Source organism: Podarcis cretensis (assembly GCF_951804945.1).
Source record: "Podarcis cretensis genome assembly, chromosome: 4".
NCBI lineage: Eukaryota > Metazoa > Chordata > Lepidosauria > Squamata > Lacertidae > Podarcis > Podarcis cretensis.
The window spans coordinates 96,800,552-96,823,450 of NC_137173.1; the positions used below are offsets into that span (position 1 = coordinate 96,800,552).

Genomic DNA, 22,899 nt, shown 5'->3' on the forward strand with positions numbered 1-22,899 from the left:
ACAGATCATGAAGCTGAGGCTCCAATACTTTGGCCACCTCATGAGAAGACTCCCTGGAAAAGACCATGATGACCCTGATGTTGGGAAAGATGGAGGGCACAAGGAGAAGGGGACAACAGAGGGCGAGATGGTTGGACAGTGTTCTCGAAGCTACCAGCATGAGTTTGACCAAACTGTGGGAGGCAGCGGAAGACAGGAGTGCCTGGCGTGCTCTGGTCCATGGGGTCACGAAGTCGGACACGACTAAATAACTAAACAGCAACAACAATCATGCAGCAGTTCTCCATCTAATCTGGTTCATAGCCTGGGGTTAACATATTGATTCCTTTTGGTAACTAAAGACTCACCAGGCTTCATTAGCTAGGAGTGCCTATTGCCAGCTTCTTCCTGATTCTTCAGGATTGGGCCCCTCAGCTCTGACCCAGTATATTTTGGGTGTCCTCAGCCCCATAGAGTTGGCGCCTTTGTTGTTAAATATAGTTTTTATAGATGAATGCTGTAGTACTTTGTGAATCCTATGCCTTTGGTTGTAACTGTACTGTTTAGCTTTTTCTTTTCAGTTGTTCTGTTAGTAATGCTTTATAGATTGCAATTGTTTTACTGAGGATTTGTTAAATTATTCTATACGATTTCTGTTGCATTTCTGTTGTTCTGTTGTTACTGTCACGTATTGTTTGCAAACCGCTTTGTGGTTCATATGAATGAAAAGCGGCATAGAAATATAATAAATCTTTTAATTTGCTTTATTGATTTTTTAAAAAATTACAATCAACAAAAAACCCAAACAAAATATAAGCCGAAATGTATTACAATTTACAAATGAAAATTTGATTTCTTACAACATAACTTCTGTTGTGACTTCCTGTCACCCCATCCAAGAGTCCTAATTTTGAGTAGTGCACTTTTCATTATCACTCAAAACTTTCCCCCAATGCTTATTTTAATAAGATTTTCTATGTTTATACAGGGGTGGGGTTTTTTTTGGTTGATTGCAGTTTTCTTTTTTAAAATCAATAAAGCAAATAAAAAAAATGAAATATAATAAATCAAATCTCTCTCTCTCTGTGTGTGTAAGGTGCCTTCATTTCCATCAGGGGAAGGTGGGGTATAAAGAAATATATAATAATTGAAATACTTTTTTTTAAAAAAACTCTCTCCTCTTTCCACCCGCTGCTAAATATTTAAGAGTCTACAGTCTCTGTGTGTGTGTGTGTACACACACAAAAAAAAATTTACTATGACATCATCTCCACGCGCTCTCGGGAAGCAGATACAAGAGAAAGAGGGTGTGGGGGGTGGGTAGAGAAATAAGAACAACAACCCAGAGCGAGCGACACCCCCTGAGAGAAACACACGGCTCCCTCCTCAACCGCAACAGACATGCGCACATGGACTCTCAGTACCGACAGATATATGTGTGTGTGTGGAGGGGGGGCGGAAATAAAAAGCGGGTGGGGCAAGACATGTTTTTTCAAAAAAAGGGAGACGGCGCGCAGGCGCAGTCCGGACCAAAATGTCAGCGTTTTGACAGTCGGAAAGAGACGCGCTACAGTGGAAAGTACCATAGAGAGGGAGGAAGCGGCCCGCGAAGAAAGAAGAGCGCGCGCGCGCGCGCGCCCTTGCGTCGCCCGGCCTCGCCCTACGCCGGCTTCGCTTTTCCTCACAGACATACACACGCGCGCGCGCACCCCGCCCCTTTCTTCCCCTCTCGCGCTCTCTCCCCCGCCCTCCCTCCCTCCGCTCTCGGCGCGCTCGCGCCAAAAGGGGGAGGAGCTGCGCGCCTGTCAGTCAGCTCTCCTCAGTCAGGCGCTGCCGGCCGGGCGGCCTGGTTGTGTGTCTGTTGGCTGCGGCGCCGCGCTTGGCTCTGGCCGGGCCGCTGAGGCGCTGAGGGGAAAGAGGGGGGCGGAGCGCGCAGGGAGGGGCGGGGAGGGGAGAGCGATGAGCGGGGCCGCCGCCGCCTCCTCCTCCGCCGCCGCCGCCGGATCCGAGCCCGGTGGCCCGGGCTTCTTCCTCTTCCCCAGCGGCACCGGCGAGCCGTGCGTGGCCATGGGCCCCGGCGAGAGCGCGGCGGGCTTGGGGGCGCTGCTCCTGCTGCCTCCGCCGACCATGACATCCTCGGGGCTGCCTTCTCCTCCCGGCGGAGGCGGCGGAGGAGCAGGAGGCGGCGGCGGCGGCTGCCGGGGCCGCTACCAGCTGCTTCTGTCGGGCCGGGCCCTGGCCGAGCGCTACCGGAGGATTTACACGGCGGCGGCGCTGAGCGAGAGGGAGCAGGCCGGACACCCGGGCGCCAGGTAAATGACAACAACGGCGGAAGCGGGCGCTGAGATGCGCGCACACACGGGTGGTGGGACCCGTGCAGGCAGCTCCTGGATGATCTTCCCCGGGCAGATATATAGCCCAGCTGCCTGTCCAAAACGAGATCGCCCTCTGGCACTGCAGTTCGGAAAAGGCAGGACAATACCTTATTGCCTAGACACGCGCGCACACATCCACACGCACTTCATAGGCTAGTGGGTGCACAAGCACACGGCAGTCTTCCACACGAGCACCAGCTCCCTCCTCTAGCAGGATTTGAAGGGGTAGCTCAGGCGTTCCCATCGTGGACTTTGGCCCAGACAAGGTGCAAATCTATGCCTGCTTACTCAGAAGTAAGTTCCAGGGGGCTTTACTGGGTCAGGCAAGTGTCCGTGCTTAGAATCGAAGCTTAAGGAAGGTGGCGTTTTTAAAGGTAAAGGTACCCCTGCCCGTACGGGCCAGTCTTGACAGACTCTGGGGTTGTGCGCCCATCTTACTTAAGAGGCCAGGGGCCAGCGCTGTCCGGAGACACTTCCGGGTCACGTGGCCAGCGTGACATCGCTGCTCTGGCGAGCCAGAGCCGCACACGGAAACGCCGTTTACCTTCCCGCTGGTAAGCGGTCCCTATTTATCTACTTGCACCCAGAGGTGCTTTCGAACTGCTAGGTTGGCAGGCGCTGGGACCGAGCAGCGGGAGCGCACCCCGCCGCAGGGATTCGAACCGCCGACCTTTCGATCGGCAAGCCCTAGGCGCTGAGGCTTTAACCCACAGCGCCACCTGCGTCCCAAGGTGGCGTTTTAGTGCCATGGCAAATCCTGTTCAATCTGTAGGCATCTCGTCAGGGGAAAAGGAGTCTGTGTGCCATCTCGGCTCATCAGCTAGGTGGTAACTGCCACAAAATATTTGGAACAGGGAACTCTGTCTCCTCTCAGGAAGGCCCACACGCTGCTGGTGATTCAGCGATGAGGCTGTATGTTAGATATTTTAAAAAAATCCAGGTGGCTAGGACCTCTTGGAGTAAGCAGAATGTGCCCTCTTGTTTGGGCAGTACCTCGCAGCATGTCTGTTTTGTGTTGGGTATCAAAGTAGTTTTGCTATTGCCATTGGTCCTCCACCCCAAGATGTTGCCCCTCCTTAATCTGTGTTTGCTTAATGTATCAAAACTAGTGGGCAGAGGCAGTGGCGTAGCGTGGGTTGTCAGCACCCGGGGCAAGGCAAGTAATTTGCGCCCCCTAACCCGTGGATTTGCGCCCCCTAACCCGTGGATTTGCCCTAACCCCAGATGTTGCGCCCGGTGCGGCCGGCCCCCCCCTGCACCCCCCACGCTACGCCACTGGGCAGAGGGAAAGAGAACTGGGGCTAATGTTGAACAATTCCTAACGAGAATCAGCATCTGTCATTGAGCAAGATGATACAGATTTGTCTGCAAGTCAAATCTTGAGAACTTGGGCCTGTTCCAGTATTATTCTTTTCCATCTGTGTAGAAATACCTGTCAAGGACTCCATGTGGGGGGGAAATAAGTAGAATGTAAAATCCAGTTAGATTTTGGCAGGGAAGAACAAGCTGTGGTTTCCAGAACATGGATTTGCAAAATCCATGTGGATTTTGAATTGACATAACATTTTTTCACCAGTTTTCTCTGGAGGAAAGATGTTGCTTTAGAATTAATCCCTACCGACAGGCTGTGGAGTAGGCAACTACCAAGTAATTGGAGTAAATATACTATACTGTTGTTAGATTACATAAATATACTATTTATGCAGAGTGCACAGGAATATTACCTACAAGAATCTGTCAGCGAGGAATAGGTGGAGATGTAGTATTTTCCAGAGCAGTCAAAAGTTGGTTGATAGACTACTTATTTTAGGGTAATAAATTAGATTGCAATAATGGCTATCTTAACCCCTGACTACCAGTGGTAGTGATTGATAGTGTAGCTACCACCAGCTTGCTCCTGCCAGGATGTGATGGAATCAGGTGGTGGTGTAGCCACTCCCCCTGAAATGCCCAGTATTGGCAATTTCCATTGATAACTTCTGGCAGAGATATCACAAGTGATAGCTTCTCCCACCATCTGGGCAGGTGCTTTGGGGTGCTAAAGGAGGTTGGAAAAGGAGCATCTCTGCCCCATCCAAAACCCCTCTAGTATGGCAGATAGGAGGTTTGGATTGCCTTGTATATTATTGGCATTGAATATTTAGAACTCTTGAAATCATACTTACCTGTTGCCATGTGTTGGTTATAAAAGGAAATTGGTTTGTATTGTTAGTAATCTAACAACAGGAAGGCAAATTAAGAGTTGGTAATCTTACTCCTTATTTGCTGCAACGCCAAATGTGGTGTTTGACTAGGTGGTGAGATAGACTCTAATGTTTTCAGGTGCAGCATTTGGTTCCTACTCCTATAAATGCACTCTAAAAAGTAAAGTAAGCAAAAATAAAAACTCAAGTTTTTATCCTGAATAGCTTACAATATACATTTTTACTCAATAACAAGGAATGGATGCAAACAATATGGAAATGAATGTGACAATTCATTGTTGGCAAAAGAAGTAGTTTGATTTTGTTATATCATAAGAATGGAAAGTTACTGTTGTCAGTTATAGCTAAAGTCTGGACTGGGTGAAGATGGAATCAGGAAAGGAAAGAATGAGTTGCTGATCTTTTACATATGCACATAGTTGTTGATGTTGGAAGAAACTGATAGTTATGCATTCTTATTTAAATAACCTTGATTTTAAAGGGATGCTGAAACACTTAACACCTGGCAGAATCACTGAGGTCTGGTAATCATCTGTACAGGGAGAAGTTATTTATTAATTCCAAGGATAGTGACATGGCTTGTCCTCAGGTTGAAAGCATATTCAAAAGCACTCCTTTTTTATGTTGAATCAATTGGGCTTATCACTGAATTCAGTGGGTTGCATCTGACTAAGCCACAGTAGTCCCATTGATTTTAGTGGATCTGTTTGGAATATGACAGTCAGATACAGTCCAGTGTCACATGCTGGTTAGATATGCTATAACAGTATAACCAAATATGCTTAAATGCTTTTTGGACTGATGAATTGACCTATCCAGGTTAAGGGAAAGAAGTGCCCAGGTTGCCCATTCCCCCCCCCCCCATCAGGTTTTTTTAAAAATCACAAATTATTCTGAATTGAGTAGTGGAGACTACCAAATCAGACTGACAGTTGTCCTGAGCCTAACTCTGCATAGGTTTATACTATATATTTTATTAATTCTGTGTGCTTTCTCCTAGACCTAGAGAATTTTGTTTTAAAAAAATTAGGCTGTTTTAGAGTGCTTACTGATGGTCTGAAGTACTCTTCAATCACTTATTAAATCTGAGGATTCTGGAATAAAAATACTTCTTCCCATGGAAGAAGTATTTTTATGAGAAAAGCTCTCATTTAAAACAGAAGATGCCATTTCATTCCTCCTCCTGATACTCCTTCAGCAAGCTGCATGCTTCTGGATAAAGAGTTGCAGGTTCACATTTGCCCTTAGATTTTGATTACTCATTATTTGCTGGAGCCAGGCTAGTCAGACATCCAAGTGCTGAGAATGTGAAGTTTGCAGAAGCTCTGAATAAATAAATAGTAGGATTGTTCAGGGTGTGATAATTCCTCAAGGAGATGTGCACCAAGTTATATTGTGTCATCCAATAGGTTTGGATGCAGTGTCCCATCTTTTTGGTACCAAGAAAAAAAAACCAGTAGCCATTGTTGGCAAGGGAAGTAAGTAGCAAAGCCCAAGGTGACAACTTGCCTGTTTTCAAGGTCTGAACTTAATTCCTAGTGCCAAGGTGATAGAACTGGTAAATAGAATTTCTTAGATTTTCTTTCTGGCATTGTTTATTGAACTTTTAGTATTGCCTGTGATGCCCCTCTTTGGATGGTGATAATAAATATTAAATGTAATATGTGCAATTCCTTCTGCGCTAGCAGGACCTGCATTCTTTCTCTGACCTCACAGTATCAGGACCAGTTTACAGTTTATGTGGAAAAGATGTTTGCTTCATGTACATTGTGTGCTCTTGGTGAACATTCTGAAGCATTAAGGGGAACTGGATGTTTGTAAACACATGGGAACATGCAAGGGATACCCACTGAAAAACCACAGTTGGTTCCATCTGCCTGGCGCAAGAGTACTGCATTCCCTTATATGAAACAATACAGTAGAATCCACTAAAGTTTTTGAAAGTAACATTGCTTTTTCTTTCACTTGGCAAATATGCAAATGAATGGCTAGAAGCTTTCCCTGGTGGGATCATTTTTTCCCCCCTTCATTTTTAGGGGATGGACAGTCATATTCTTTGCATCCATACGATATCTAAGATACAGACATGGGAATGGCACAGTATTCTGATTTGATTCCATGTGAATGAGCAGTGTGGCTGTGCATACTGCTCAAAAGTTTCCTCTTCACTTTTCCCTTGCTCCTGTTATCACTGGAAGCAACAAACATAACCCTTGGTTTGTCGTGCCGTCTGAACCTGGGCACATGGTTTCTTGCTTCCCAAACAAACCACAAGCCCAGGTTCCGATGGCCTGGCAGTAATAAAACTTGTATCCAAACATTAGCTTACTTATTACATTGCTGTTGTTGTTTAGTCATTTAGTCGTGTCCGACTCTTTGTGACCCCATGGACCAGAGCACACCAGGCACTCCTGTCTTCCACTACCTCCCGCAGTTTGGTCAAACTCATGCTGGTAGCTTTGAGAACACTGTCCAACCATCTTGTCCTCTGTTGTCCTCTTCTCCTTGTGCCCTCCATCTTTCCCAACATCAGGGTCTTTTCCAGGGAGTCTTCTCATGAGGTGGCCAAAATATTGGAGCCTCAGCTTCAGGATCTGTCCTTCCAGTGAGCACTCAGGGCTGATTTCCTTAAGAATGGATAGGTTTGATCTTCTTGCAGTCCATGGGACTCTCAAGAGTTTCCTCCAGCACCCTAATTCAAAAGCATCAATTCTTCGGCGATCAGCCTTCTTTATGGTCCAGCTCTCACTTCCGTACATCACTATTGGGAAAACCATAGCTTTAACTATACATTACATTGCATCAGTACAAAATAGCCTCTATGTCCAGGTGCTTTCAGATGCTTTCTTAATTTGCTTTACTTTAGAACAATACAATGTTTTGATAGCTGTGGTATTATTAGTTTTCATTCAACTGAATACTGAATTGAATATAGTTTGGAGTTACTTATACACATTGCTTTTAAATATGAACCCTACAAATTATCTTGGTTATTGAAAGTAGTCCAAAATAGTGTTCTTTGAAAAAAACACATTGAAAATGGAGCATACACCTATTTCTGTGTATGTAAAATAAACAGTTGTAATACAAGAAGTTTTTATTTAATATTTAACACATTGGTAGTGAACCTATGACCAAGGATGTTAAACAGCAAAACATTAGGTTGGATCCACAGTATTCTGTGACTGGAAGAACTCCTTTCATTCACGGAAGGAACTGAGAATTTAGCAAAGGCTCCTTCTGAAGGAAGGTAGAAAGGTGATTCCCCCCATACTCAAGCAGCCTTGCCCACATGTTTCCAGAGGGTCTTCCAAGTAGGTTTTAATGGGGGAGTTGCAGTGGGAAAGGGAATTGGCTGAGATTGCCTCTTCCCTTGCTCCAGAGGTGGAACATCCTATGAATGGAGTTCTGCTCACAGGAACTTTGAAATTGGTACAGGGATCTGTTTCCATCTGCCTGTCCCCCTTCTGCTTCTGTGAGTGCCTGTGGACAGAGGTTTGGTAGTGTCGCACAATTTGGATTGCTCTGCCTATTGGGTACAACCCACAGAATGTATGAATGCATGCTTTAAAAGGTACTGGTGCTTCTCGGTCTCTGGGGATAATGTGGACATAACGTGGAACTGGACAGAATAGAAAAATGGGGAGAGAGGGTTTCAGTTTGTCTTCTGAAGGCCTGAAATACTTTATTTCAGAATGAATTAATGAAAGAGTTAAAACAGTTTAGCACACTACTGTAAATTTCTTGGTAACAATTCAAAGGCAATAATGCTCAACTCTTACCAGAGAAGCAGCACTCTTAAAGCTTCACATTACAAAAATGCTTTCAAATGTTGCAGAATAAGGAGTTTGGGGTGCAGTGCAAGTCTGTTGACTTGAGAAACCACATGGCAAGGCCTCTATTGTATAACACAGCCTCTGAAACATCTTTCTTTTCACTTACCTCATATATCACCCTCTTTTACATCAAGTGAAATAAACTAATGAATGTTCAAACACACACATACACACAAACAAACCATTAAGGAATGGATTTAACAAGAGAAAGAGTTGAAAGGCTGGTTTCAGTTCATGCAAACCTTTCCATTTCAACAGACTAGTTAAACGTTTTCAGAGGTATGTATTTACTGAGATGGAATAGGCCATAAATAAAACAAATAGTGTTCAAGGTAGTTTAATTTTGTGTACAGTAACTGTAACATTTGTCTCTTGATCCTATGCATATTTACTCACAAGCAAGTCTCATTGAATTAATGGACTGTCCTCCCACAACTGTACACAGAATTCAAGGCTTACTGTGCATAATTGCAATTAACTTCAAACTTAATAAAAGAATATAATTACAGTAGTTGAATATTTTTAAATGTTGCTTTTCCTTATAGGGGTGTTTATTTTCTCAGCCTTTTCTTTAAAAGAGGTCCCCTCCTCATAAGTGATAAATATGGCTTCTGAGCCTAAATAATTTTTTATTTACTACAGTGTTGATAGCTATATCTTCCCTTTAACCTGCCCCTTTAACCTATTTTTAAAAGTTAAGATAAATAACTCAATATTGCAATCCTAAACATCTTTAATTGGAAGTAAATGTCATTGAATTAAATAGGCTCTAAGTACATGTAGAGCTCAGGCTCTAAGTACATGTAGGATTACAGCTGTAATGTATAGGTACTTGCAGTTCCCTTTGTTACGCTTCATATAGTTGTTACAGACCATAGAAAAAACATATGTATCTTTTAACTTTGCTGTTAAATTTCTGCTGCCCCCATATATCTTAAAACAAACACTCATTTTCATCCTCTCTTTATAGGCTCTTTATAGTAGCCTGATTGATATAGTTTAAGCATGAGGTTGACCCACAACTTTTGACTTGAAACATGAACCAAAGGATATTATAGACATTAATATATGCTTAAAAGGAACCAGTTTAAAGCTTGCAGGATAACATTGTGAGATGTCACATCTTGTTATAGTTACCAATGAGTCACCCTGACAAGACTGGCTTCTGGACTGAAGTCCTCTCTCAGTTCTCTGCCCTCACCCCTTTCCAAATTGTTTTTATTAATTTTCCAAATTATTACAAATCAGACCATCAAACAATTTAAAACTATCAAACAAATAAAACACTTCTCACTGGTCTGTTGAATGTTCAGCTGCAAATGAGGACTCCTTTCTGAACAGAAGTTTTCACTTGGGCCAGGTCCACTTCCCAGCTACTTACTTGCTGAAGCCTCTCCGCTTTCTTAAGCATATATTTCCTGAAGCCCCCTTATTGCCTTTTCCAGCTGTTGTTTTCTGGTCCTTCCCCTTCTATGTTTTCTTCAGGATGTTCCTCGCAGGCACCTGCTAGAATTCACCTCCACTTTTGACAGCTTTATTTTCCTCTTTTACTACCTTTCTTTTTCCTTTCTGTCTTCCTCTGTTGCCCTTGTCTGTAGTGGCCATACATATAATACTGGTTAGGAACATATGGCCACCATAAGGACCCCTTGCTATTGGCTTTTATTTCAGGACCAAGAGGAGTTCTTTTAGAACAGCCTTTCCCCGAACTGGTACCCTCCAGATATTTTGGACTCAAGCCATTTTTGGCTTCCATCAGCCAGAGGCAACATGGTCAATGGTCGGAGAAGATGGACATTGTAGGCCAAAGCACTCGGAGGGACCTGGTTGGGAATGGCTGTTCTAGAGCCATGTTCTGAGAGTTAGTCAGGTTAATCAGCATAAATACACAATACACTAATTTTCAGTACTGTTGCCAAAGGTGTTGCCTCCTTAGCAACTGTAACCAAGGCTTCTGTTAGCAGCCAGGCCCCCTACATTGCAACATTTGCAGAGGTCAAATACTTTGCCCCATGTTTCATTTCAAGCTGAGGTATTTACCTATACAGTGGTACCTCTGGTTATGTACTTACCGTAATTTGTTCCGGAGGTCCGTTCTTAACCTGAAACTGTTCTTAATCTGAAGCACCACTTTAGCTATTGGGGCCTCCTGCTGCTATCATGACGCTGGAGCACGATTTTTGTTCTCCTCCTGAAGCAAAGTTCTTGACCCGAGGTACTATTTCTGGGTTAGCGGAGTCTGTAACCTGAAGCGTCTGTAACCCGAAGCGTATGTAACCCGAGGTACCACTGTAGTACAAATATTTAACCGTTTGTAATGCTAAATGTACAGTAAATCCTTTAATACTAAAAAATAGTAACTGATTTATTCATATTTAACACAGTAATAAAACATATTTATTACACAGTACAATTTCATTCAGTCATGTATGCACAAAATATTTCATATTCATAAACGAGGAAAATATGCCAATTAAGAAGAAATTACAGTACTGTAATACACACCCACACCCACCAACCATACTGTATATATTTCAATTCTCCTATTCTAAAAGAAGAGCCTGAATATATTTTATTCAGTGGCTTCATGATGTCTGGAAACTACATTCCTGATGAGGACACAGAACGTTGAATGATACAGTAGTAGTTTTTTTAGAAGCCCCTTTAAAGCTCAAGGGCTGACATCTGATGGTAGCCACCTGCCAGTGGAATGGACTTTAGCTAGCATAAAGGGATTTCCCCTTCTTCACTTCCCCATTGCAGCCCCAAAATCTGTTTTGGAGGGACCCAAATCTGTTTTCATTGAGGACACCCCCCCCAGCAGATCTGAAGAGGGAAGAGAAGTAGGGGAAACTCCTGCCATGCTAGCAGAAGTACTCTAATGTGACACTGAATGTCACATGAGGTTATTTGTTGCATTTCCAGAAGGATTTTTAAAAATTTGGTTGCTTTTACATTGAATGTATTGAACTAAAGATTGCATTTGACAAGAGCACTGCTAATAATAGAAGTCACTTATTAACAGATTAACAAGCTGATCCTAAGTATGTTTAATTGGGAGAAAGTAGCACTGAGTTCAGCAAGACTTACTACTAAGTCGATGAATTTTGGATTGCAGCCATAATGATAAGAATGTTGTTTAAATAGACTGCGTTATTTAACTTCCTGCTTATTGTTATTGGGGAAACCTACAAGAACATGCTTTGAGAAAATCTTTGGCACTGGATGCCTAGACTTAGGGTATGCGTTTTCTATTTTGATTCACTTATATGCATCCATTTATAATACTGCATAATGTAATGGAGTATGAGACTGTAAGGCTAGTCAGTGGTATACTTGCCAAATACCTCTCTAAAACAAAGTGGGGGGAAGGCACAGTATCATATAATTGCTAATTCACTGTTGACAGAATTAGCTACACACATTTTTTTCTTTAAACCTTACTCACAATTTTATTGTTGGTTCATATAAAGCTGCCTTTAAAACTGCATGGCTGTACCAAATTATCTTTTAGATCTTTTGTAAATAGAGAAACTACATTCTTAAACAAAACAGGAGGTTGACACTCTGAGTTCTGGTACTGGATGAAGTCAAATGTAACAGAGACTTTATTTTCTTATATAGCCATTAGCTATTTAATAAGCAAACTGAAATACTTCAGTGCTATATCAAAATGGTATTGTTTCTAAATAGTTCTCTTCTTTCGTTCATTCTTTGCGGGATCTAAAAAGGTAAGGTAAAGGTAAAGGACCCCTGGACAGTTAAGTCCAGTCAAAGGTGACTGGGGTGGTGGCGCTCATCTCGCTTTGAGGCTGAGGGAGCCAGCATTTGTCCGCAGTCAGCTTTCCGGGTCATGTGGCCAGTATGACTAAACTGCTTCTGGCTCAACGGAGCACCATGACAGAAACCAGAGAGCATGGAAACGCCTTTTACCTTCCCGCTGCAGTGGTACCTATTTATCTATTTGCACTGGTGTGCTTTTGAAGTGCTAGGTTCGCAGAAACTGGGGCAGAGCAACAGGTGCTCACCCACCCGCATGGATTCGAACCGCCAACCTTCTGATGGTGGGTGACACAAACAAAATAACATTTCTCCATGCTGACCATTCCTAGGAAAAGTGATAAAAACATTTCTTTCTTTCTGCATCTCTTGATCATTGTAAAGAGCTATTGATTTCTATTACCACGTAGCCCAAGTATTTTGCATTGCATAAATTAGGCTTCCCCAATCTGGTGCTCTCTAGATATTTGGGCTAAACTTCTAATCAGCCCCAGTCAGCACGAGCATTTCTCCATGGCTTTTATGGCTGGAGTTGGTGGGACTTGCTGTAGAGCAGTAGGTTGGAGAAGACTGCCATAAATAAATTCACGAGCATGTCCTAATTTTTGTTGTTGTTGTTTAGTCGTTAAATCGTGTCCGACTCTTTGTGACCCCCTGGACCAGAGCACGCCAGGCACTCCTGTCTTCCACTGCCTCCCGCAGTTTGGTCAAACTCATGTTAGTAGCTTCAAGAACACTATCCAGCCATCTCGTCCTCTGTTGTCCCCTTCTCCTTGTGCCCTCCATCTTTCCCAACATCAGGGTCTTTTCCAGGGAGTCTTCTCTTCTCATGAGGTGGCCAAAGTATTGGAGCCTCAGCTTCAGGATCTGTCCTTCCAGTGAGCACTCAGGGCTGATTTCCTTCAGAATGGATAGGTTTGATCTTCTTGCAGTCCATGGGACTCTAGTTTATATTTACCTTACGAGTCATTCCACATCAAATCCATGCAAAAAACAAGGGTTTTCCCACCCACTGTCTCGAATTTTGATGAAACTTAGTGTACACCCTTCCCTTACAGTTGAAAGAAATCCCGTTAAATTTCCTCCCTCTATCTCAATCGGTTTTGATTTTATAGCGCTTAAAGGTTTCATGAAATCTGTGTTTCTGTCCCTCTTGAGATCCTCGGCCTTGTGTGCATTTTATTTTTTTTCTCCATAACCAATTATCAGATCTCTTTGAAATTTTACATAGAGATCAATAACATGATGAGGATTTCAGGAAAAAATACACCAGCACTCAGAAGATTCTATAAATGCCCTTAAAAAGTATTAATGTAGCTTTTTTGGTAGAAGAACTAGGTTTAGAAAACCTAAATTTTCAGCGTTAGGGCATGATGCATTCAAAAGTTTTTGATGGTGAAAATGATTGCAAAGACATGCTCTTTCTCAACAAAGAATAAAATTTATGGGTCTCTTATGTCTTGTAACAAAATGTTACGTTTTTTGGACATCGTGGGGGGAAAATGGCTACTGGGTACAACTTTCCTACAATCCATAGCTGTAAAAGAAAAAATTAATGAAACAAAGTTCATCTTAAAATCTAAAATAATATTGGTTATTACAGGGTTGTCCCCCCCAAAAAAGTGCAGACTTGTTTTTCAGTTTTGGGGTATTTAAAAACTATGAAAATTGGCTATATCGTGAAATCAATCTTTTTTAAAAATTCCACAATTCCAGCTACTCTCTGAAGACTCGAGAAGAGACCTTCTTAAGACTATTAGGAGGGTGGGCAGGGGAAGGACTAGACAATGTGGAAAATGAACAATATATTTTAGCTGCAGTTCATTCATTTTCAGCTTTTATTCTTGTTATAAAAAAGTGCATCTAGACATTCCATTGCTGTGCCCATAACTTAGGTTTAAGGTGCCATTGAGTGCCTAGATTTCATACCTCAAGTTTCTAACACTGTACTAGAATGAGATTCAGATCATAAAATGATCCAAATGAAAAAAATGAATTATGAATACCAGCTTTTCTATTTGGACTGAAATCAGTTTTCCATTGCTCAGATAAGCCAATTAAATTTTATGTGTTTTATATCCATTATACAAGAGATTGTAGCACATCTATTACTATGTAATACACAAACAGATATTCTGTGGGAATGGAACCTATAAATAGTTGAAGATTTTCTCTTAAGTTATCTTTTCAGTCATCTGACCCCATTTGTAATAGAATGAAGGAGTAATAAAATACTGGATCAAGTTTCCTGATGAAGACTTCATACCTTGAGGTTGTGGGATTAATTTGCATGTTAAATGGACCATTGTAGTTTGATGTCTTTGCAGGAGACTGATGTTGATGTTGAAAGATGGCATTTGATGATACAGTTTAGCTTTTGTTTCTGCTTTGTGTGGAGCAGTAGGATGCAATCCTTTACACACATGTTGAAGTAAAATCCATTGAAACATTTCTGAGGACTGAACAGTAAACCTAATTTGCTGGTGTATTATGATTTTAAAAAAATTAAAACAAAAACTGTTCGTTTTTTATATAGGTGTAAAAAGCTTTTAAGTAAGAAGAAACTAAAAAGAAAGCAGAAGAGTAAATTGAAAATAAGAGCACGGAACAAGGTAAACCATATTCTTCTCATATTGTAATTGACTATTTCAACTTGGAATAAAAGTCTGCAAATTGGAGTAAACTTAAATAAAGAGGAAAAATAATACCTATGTTAACTTTATAGCTAGAAGAAACTCAAGAGGTTCAATACTGGGCATATTTAAGTTATAATGCATTTATTAGGATTCCCCAACAATGGGGTGATTTGAGCATTTCATTATGCAGTTTTCTGTTCCTTGGTTTTACTGTTTTATTTTTTTCAAGGTTACTCTTTTTAGTTTTTTATTTCACGCTGTCATTTGCAACCTGTTTTAAAATGTTCAGAAATCCTAAAGTGGTGTAGAGAAAAGGGAGGCACTGTCCCTGCTAGATTTCATACACTAGGCTAGTTTTATTTCAGGAGGCCTTTGCATAGTGACACTATCCTAATGTTTTTATTTTTAATGTTTTAATCTGTTTTAAAATGTGTATATTGTATATTTGTTGAAGGCTGCTTGGAGATTATGTATACAGTGTAAAGCAGGGTATAAATGTTTAAACAAATGACATAATGTGATTAAAACTCACAAAATCCAGCAAGATTAAACATCCACTCTAATACCCTCTCTTCAGCTTTGGTCACCAAAAAATCTCAAACAGGAAGTCTTTGCAATTATGTCTAAATGGTGTCTGTTGGAGATAACATATGAGTGTGTTGAAAGTGTAGCTAATGGTGTTTTGTTTGCACACAAGGTGTTTCATCTCCCAGTGTCCAGGTGCAGCAACCTATACTCTTTCAAACAGCTACCGCACATCACAGAACACTCCAGAGGGGTTCCCAATGAGGCACAAAGTGCTGCCACCAGAAGAAAATATTTCACATCTGTTTGCACACAAGTTCCTTCTGTATGGTTTCTGGCCACAGTGAAGGACTTCCAGGTGTCGTCTAGTTAGCTTTAGTCTGTGCTTTCGCCTTCACTTCAGAAATGAGCATTTTAAAAGGCATGTAAAGGTAAAGAGATCCCTGACCATTAGGTCCAGTCACGGACGACTCTGGGGTTGCGCCGCTCATCTCGCTTTACTGGCTGAGGGAGCCGACCTTTGTCCGCAGACAGCTTTTCCGGGTCATGTAGCCAGCATGACTAAGCCACTTCTAGCGAACCAGAGCAGCGCACGGAAATGCCGTTTACCTTCCTGCCAGAGCGGTACCTATTTATCTACTTGCACTTTGCCGTGCTTTCAAACTGCTAGGTTGGCAGGAGCAGGGACCGAATAATGGGAGCTCACCCCGTTGCGGAGATTCGAACCGCTGACCTTCCGATCAGCAAGCCCTAAGCTCTGTGGTTTCACCCACAGCGCCACCCGCATCCCCAAAAGGCATGTATCCTCATGCTACAAATGAACGATATTTGTTCTAGAGAGTTGGTTTTAAAAGATATATTGACCATCCCCAGCACAGATTTCCGTCAGTGGATAACAGAGGAAGGTAACTTTGGCTGATTCCCCCTCCCACCACCAGCAGCGTGTGCCCTCTCAGTCTGCTCCAGAGGGTCAGGCAGACTTTCCCCACCTCACATGGGGAGAGAGGCTGCAGTGGAGATGGGGAATCAGTAAATCTTTTTTTCTCTCCATTATGCTGATAGAAGGTTCTTCAGGGATACTGTTGGATGCAATCAGCTGAAAAATTGTAGCTATATGATATTTATTTAGCATCTTAAAATGAACAAATGCTCAGAATCTATCTGTTCACAAGATCTTGCTGAAAAAGGTGCAAGGTTAGGCCTTGAAAAGCCTTTAAGGAAAGGGAGTTTATAATTCTGGGGCAGCAACCCAGGACTCCTCTTTTTGTGACATGATGGGATGAAATTAGCAAACAGAGAATATGAAGGCTGCATTTAACTGAAGACTTGTGATGGAATTTTAGAGGAGGTGTCTTTAAAGTCCAAGCTTCTTAGGATTTTTAAATTATAGATTAATATTGCCACCTTTACCTGTGCCCAGCACTAGTGTAATTTGCTATCTGTCTTCCCCCTCCACTAAGAGACTTGTTGCTATAATCTGTACCAGCTAAACCTTCAAACAATTATCAAGTGCAAAAAGTATATTAGACTAGAATTCAGGTTACAAAACCATGAATGGGAGTTGTTGCAGTCAAACATTTGCAAGTAGAACAGATATTTTTCTTGTTGTCACTTCAGGCTGTGTGGAGTGTAGTGGTAAAATCAAATGTACCCTAACAATGAAAACTTCAGTGAGTTCGGTAATAGCATACAGGGGTACCTCGGGTTAAGTACTTAATTTGTTCCGGAGGTCCGTTCTTAACCTGAAACTGTTCTTAACCTGAAGCACCACTTTAGCAAGTGGGGCTTCCCGCTGCCGCCGCGCTGCCGGAGCACGATTTCTGTTCTCATCCTGAAGCAAAGTTCTTAACCCGAGGTTCTATTTCTGGGGTAGCAGAATCTGTAACCTGAAGCGTATGTAACCTGAGGTACCACTGTAAAGGTGTTCTGATGTAAATTCCATGGTTTCCCCTTCCTCTGAAAACCATATACCTAAATTAAAATTGAATAGCCTTTTCCACAGCTTAAAAGCTTTGCTGCTGTGTTTCATCATTGCATGTGGTCCCCCCCCCCAATTTTGTTTGAAAAAGTGTCTAGAAAGTTTCACCCTTTTGACCATTGCTTGTAATGATCATACAGTGGTACCTCGGGTTATATATGCTTCACGTTACAGACTCTGCTAACCCAGAAATAGTGCTTCAGGTTAAGAACTTTGCTTCAGGATGAGAACAGAAATTGTGCAGCAGCAGCGGGAGGCCCCATTAGCTAAAGTGGTACCTCAGGTTAAGGACAGTTTCAGGTTAAGAACGGACCTCCGGAACAAATTATCTGTATTTCTAAGCCTTAATCCTGAGAGAGTGAAACATGCATTTATTGTCACATGGCTCTTTACTATCAACACCTGCTTTCTTCCAGGGCATTCCCCCCCCACCTTACCCCTAGACAGCAGGTCTTCTGAGTGCTGGGATAGATTAATGATACTTTTTGGTACCATTGATGGACAAGGCACAGGGAGACTTGGATGCCTCTTCTCTTTCTCTTGATTCTTCTCCTTCCTATCAGGAATATATGCTGGGGTTGGTCAGGTTGGCCCCGGGGTGGGGACCAGAAAAATCACACCTCTCTACTCTGACCTACCCGTCCCTGCACTCTTCTTGCTAAGGGTCATGGCAAAAGTGAGATTGGAACCAAGGACTTCCGAATTTGTAGCTCAGCCTCTTTGTCACTACAGGGGTACCTCTGATTAAGTACCTAATTAGTTCTGAAGGTCCGTTCCTAACCTGAAACTGTTCTTAACCTGAAGCTCCACTTTAGCTAATGGGGCTTCGCGCTGCTGCCGCGCTGCTGGAGCACAATTTCTGTTCTCATCCTGAAGCAAAGTTCTTAACCCGAGGTACTATTTCTGGGCTAGCGGAATCTGTAACCTGAAGTGTCTGTAACCACTGTATGTTACACTGGCTCAGTATTTTTCCAGAAAAAGCAACATGTTAAGATACGAAGGGTAGCCACTCATCCGATGCACACAGTGGATGCATGCCAGGAAGTGGCAGCCAAGTGGTGCTCCTTGGCACATGCCTCAGAGTATTTAGGATCTGCACCTGCCCTTCATGTACCCTTCATACATTTACTGCAGCAAACAGCACCTGTACCATCACTTTAGCTGCGGCAAATATTGTAACGTGTGAAACCTTTTGCTATTTGAAGACAATGCACCTTTACCAGTTGCAAACTCCATGACAGCAGTGGGAAGTGTTGGGGAATGGGATACTGTGGGCTGCAATAGCAGGTGGGCATCCTTTCTGTCCTTAATTAAAAACTGCTGCAGCTGTTTGACACAAGTCTTTTTGGTGCCATGCCCCTGGAGAAATCAGCTGTGAAATCCGCTTAATGAGTGAACTCATACTGTGTTACAGCTTGGCATCCTTGCATCAGTTAATTTATAGGTAATTCCTGCAGGGAGGCTAAATAAGAAGGAAGAAAAGTTCTCTCAATTGTGATTTGTCTCATGCTTCTACCACGAGAAGATACAGTGCAACAATATTTGATTAAGAAATCGCCCATTTACGTTCATGATTTTGGTACAACAACAACAACAATTTATTTATACCCCACCCATCTGGCTGGGCTTTCCCATTGTGATTCTCAGTTTTTAAATGGATCATCCTTGTTCTCTCCTTTTTTCTTTTTGCTTTCCTTTGAGTAAAAAGGATAACTCTCTACCCCTTTAGCAAATATAGGGGACTTGTCAAAAGAATGTGGTTTTGATGAATGCCTCTCTAATACAACATGAAGATTTTGCTGACCTGTTGACTGCAAGAAAACGTCTTTCTTTTTTTAATCAGAGTGAAAACCTGGATAGTATGGTAACCATACCAGACATCAAGCTTCACAGCAACCCTTCAGCTTTCAACGTCTACTGCAATGTGCGGCATTGTGTTCTGGAGTGGCAAAAAAGGGAGACCTCTGTAGCCTTGGCTTCAAAAAACATGGTTCAGAGTGGTGATTCAGACAGTGAGGAAGAGGAGGAGGCTAAGGAGCCGCCTATCAGGCTTCCAAAGGCGAGTAACCCCACTGACCACGTCAAGCTCCCATGTAAAAGGCATAATAATAATCTTCGACATGTTCTGTAGCACAGAACTCAAAGCATCTCACTGTAACGGGACTTAAAAAGGTAAAGGTAAAGGTACCCCTGCCCGTACGGGCCAGTCTTGACAGACTCTGGGGTTGTGCGCCCATCTCACTTAAGAGGCCAGGGGCCAGCGCTTTCCGGAGACACTTCCGGGTCACGTGGCCAGCGTGACATCGCTGCTCTGGCGAGCCAGAGCCGCACACGGAAACGCCGTTTACCTTCCCGCTGGTAAGCGGTCCCTATTTATCTACTTGCACCCGGAGGTGCTTTCGAACTGCTAGGTTGGCAGGCGCTGGGACCGAGCAGCGGGAACGCACCCCGCCGCAGGGATTCGAACCACCGACCTTTCGATCGGCAAGCCCTAGGCGCTGAGGCTTTAACCCACAGCGCCACCTGCGTCCCACTGTGACTTACTGACTTACTGTGTTGTGTTTTAGATAATTGAAGTTGGACTCTGTGAAGTGTTTGAACTTATCAAGGAGACAAGGTTTTCTCACCCATCGCTCTGTTTGAGAAGTCTGCAGGCCCTTCTGAATGTTCTTCAAGGCCAGCAACCAGAAGGTCTCCAGTCAGAACCTCCTGAAGTTCTAGGTAACGTTTCCTGCAATTTAACTTCTAATTTTTCAAACAAAACAGTAACAGGAAAATATTGATAAATCTTTAAATCACAAGTTATGGGATGTATATCTGGCAGCTCACAGGGAGTATTTACCGTATTTTTCGCCCCGTAGGACGCACCTAGTTTTTTTTTGGGGGGGGGGGGAATAAAGAGAAAAAAAAATTATTCCCCCTCCCCGGGACGGGGCTGGCGCGGGGGAAGCCCGAGCTTCCCCCGACCCCAGCCCCCAGAACAGCCTGCTATCCACAAGCCTAGGGGGCCGCGCTGGTCTCCCCAGGCTTGTGGAGAGCTTCGGAATGCAGGCAGCTCTGCGCAACCTTTGGGAGCCCAGCGCGGCTTCCTGCGGGGCTCCCGAGGGTTGCGCAGAGCTGCGCGGAGCCCGGGAGGGCAGGCAGCTCTGCGCAACCCTCCGGAGCCCGGTGCGGCTTGGCGCCGGGCTCCCGAGGGTTGCACAGAGCTGCGCGGAGCCCGGGATCGCAGACAGCTCTGCGCAACCCTCCGGAGCCCGGCGCGGCTTGGCGCCGGGCTCCCAAGGTTTGCGCAGAGCTTCCTGAAGCCTGGAGAGCAAGAGGGGTCGGTGCGCACCGACCTCTCTCGCTCTTCAGGCTTCAGCAAAAGCCTGTATTCGCCCCATAGGATGCACACACATTTCCCCTTCATTTTTGGAGGGGAAAAAGTGCGTCCTATAGGGCGAAAAATACGGTATATAGTCCTTTTATTTGAAATATTTTTTACCCTGTCTTTCCTTAAAATGATCAAAGCTGCTTATAACCCAGTGCAAACAATTAAAAATACAAGTAAGAATAACAGCTAAAGAGGAAAAAGAAACAACAGGTAAAATGATTCAGAATCGTATAAGGAGATTACAACAGCATTGTAGTCCTGCGTGATTATGAATGTTTTCAGAGTTTTCTTATGGCAATCATATTGCCTTTGTTCTTCTAAGATTTTCTCCAAATGTATTTGCAGAATAAATGGGTAACATAAGGGTAATTTAACAGAAACTGATTTTTAACATTGCTAATTGTATGAAGTGCTAAATTGATTTGCAGTGTCATGAGCAACCGCTTTTAAAGATAATTCAGCTACCGCATTAAAATTTATTCACTTTGCCTTGTATATACAAGTAGACCAGTGTGATCTTCATTACATTTGAAACAATTTTAAAGCTATTTTAGCTTTATGTGTGTTTCATGTTGAAGAGGGAAGGGTGGAGGGAGAAAACCTAATGCCAAACTGCTTCAATAGAAGGGCATTTAAGCCAGTTTTACACCACATCACCCACATAGTGGTCACTGATAATTGTTTCTGGGTTGAATCCAGCAAAGTCATTGTGTGAGCAGAATGACTTAGAATAATAGAATTGTAGAGTTGGAAAGGGTCATCTACTCCAACCCCCTGCAAATGCAGGAATCTTTTGCCTAGCATGGGACTTGAACTCACAACCCTGAGGTTAAGAGTCTTATTCTCTACCAACTGAGCTATCCCAGCTTCTGCTAATTCTGCAGAACTTCTTCCTTTCTCCCCCATCCCCTGACCTCCCCCATGCATCTGTTCTGGAGGGTAGGGGGAAATTCTAAAAATAGCAAGTTATTTTTTTAAATTTCCCACCCTTTCTTTAACCAGTTCTCTCTATCTGTCTGTCTGTCTGTCTGTCTGTCTGTCTGTCTGTCCGTCTATCTCCTTCTGTTCTCATTGCATGATAGAAATAGGGCTAATGTTTACTTATTTCATTTGGGGCATGGGACACAAATAAGTGCTGAAACATATAAAACATGGACACTTACATGCCATATCAACAAATATGTTATAGTATCTGTTACAGTTGTACCTCATTTTGCAGCTGGGATCCGTTCCGGAACCCCAGCCGCTAGCCGAAAAGGACGCAGGGCAAAGTGTCGTGTCTGCACACGCACGCAGAGCGGTTTGTGCTTCTGTGCATGCACGAAGCATGATTTATCGCTTGTGCACATGTGCAAGCTGCAAACCCGGAAATAACCCGTTCCGGTACTTCCGCGTTTGTCACGGACATTCGCTGGAATGAACGCAAGACAAGGCGGACGTTTGCGGAGGTATTACTGTATTGCAAGCTTCATTCTCCACAGCCAAAGTAGTAAGGCGACATGTTTTGAGTGATTGGATGACTATTTTCAAGCATTCTGCTGTGAACCGAGTGGTTCTGCTTGAAAGGCAGAAATCCTCTTGTCAGATAGATGTATGTCAGTGACATTGAACACTGTATTATATGTCTTGCATATTCTTTAACCACTGAGTATTCCTCAGACTTTGGGTTGAACAGTTGAGGATCTGAGTTCTTTCTGATGCTGCATGGATTCCAATTTATTTAAAAATAATTTCAGTGAGGAATGTTAATTTTTTTAAGGATCCAGGGCAAATCATCAGCATTGTTCCTCTTTCACTTTTCCAATAAAGCTCCTATCTTGCAAGGCATTAATCACTACTTATTTATTTACTTGTCTATTTTATTAACTGTATTTCTAAATCACCCTTCCCCCGAAGGAACGTAGGTTGATGCGCAAAAAACGTACAAAATTCATTACACAAGCAGTAAAAGCACATTACTAAAAAGAAATGTTAATAACTCATTAAAACACTGATTCAAATATTGTTGCTGAGGATTAAACATCCCATGGCCAAACTACAAAAGTATGGGAAGATATACCGTAAATATCTTGAATTGACATCTGAAGGACAACAACGAGGCTGACAGGTGTACCTCTAAGGGAAGATGATTCTAGAGTCAGGGCCCCAGAAAACAAGAGCTGGCCCGTTTACGTGTCTCTTCCTCCCGAATCCTAATGGGGACTATGTTACCC

At 43.0% G+C, this 22,899-nt stretch overlaps 1 protein-coding gene across 4 annotated transcripts in view; it reads left to right on the top strand.

Moving 5' to 3' along the window:
* Positions 1-1,904: 1,904 nt before the first annotated feature.
* Positions 1,905-22,899, top strand: part of MYCBP2 (MYC binding protein 2) — a 143,555-nt gene continuing 122,560 nt past the window's right edge. For all 4 annotated transcript variants that reach the window (XM_079972347.1, XM_079972349.1, XM_079972348.1 and 1 more), the window contains exons 1-4: positions 1,905-2,291; positions 14,711-14,786; positions 19,157-19,372; positions 19,881-20,034. In XM_079972347.1, the coding sequence (XP_079828473.1) occupies positions 1,939-2,291; positions 14,711-14,786; positions 19,157-19,372; positions 19,881-20,034 (799 nt within the window). In that variant the 5' untranslated portion in view covers positions 1,905-1,938. The remainder of the gene's footprint in view (positions 2,292-14,710; positions 14,787-19,156; positions 19,373-19,880; positions 20,035-22,899) is intronic.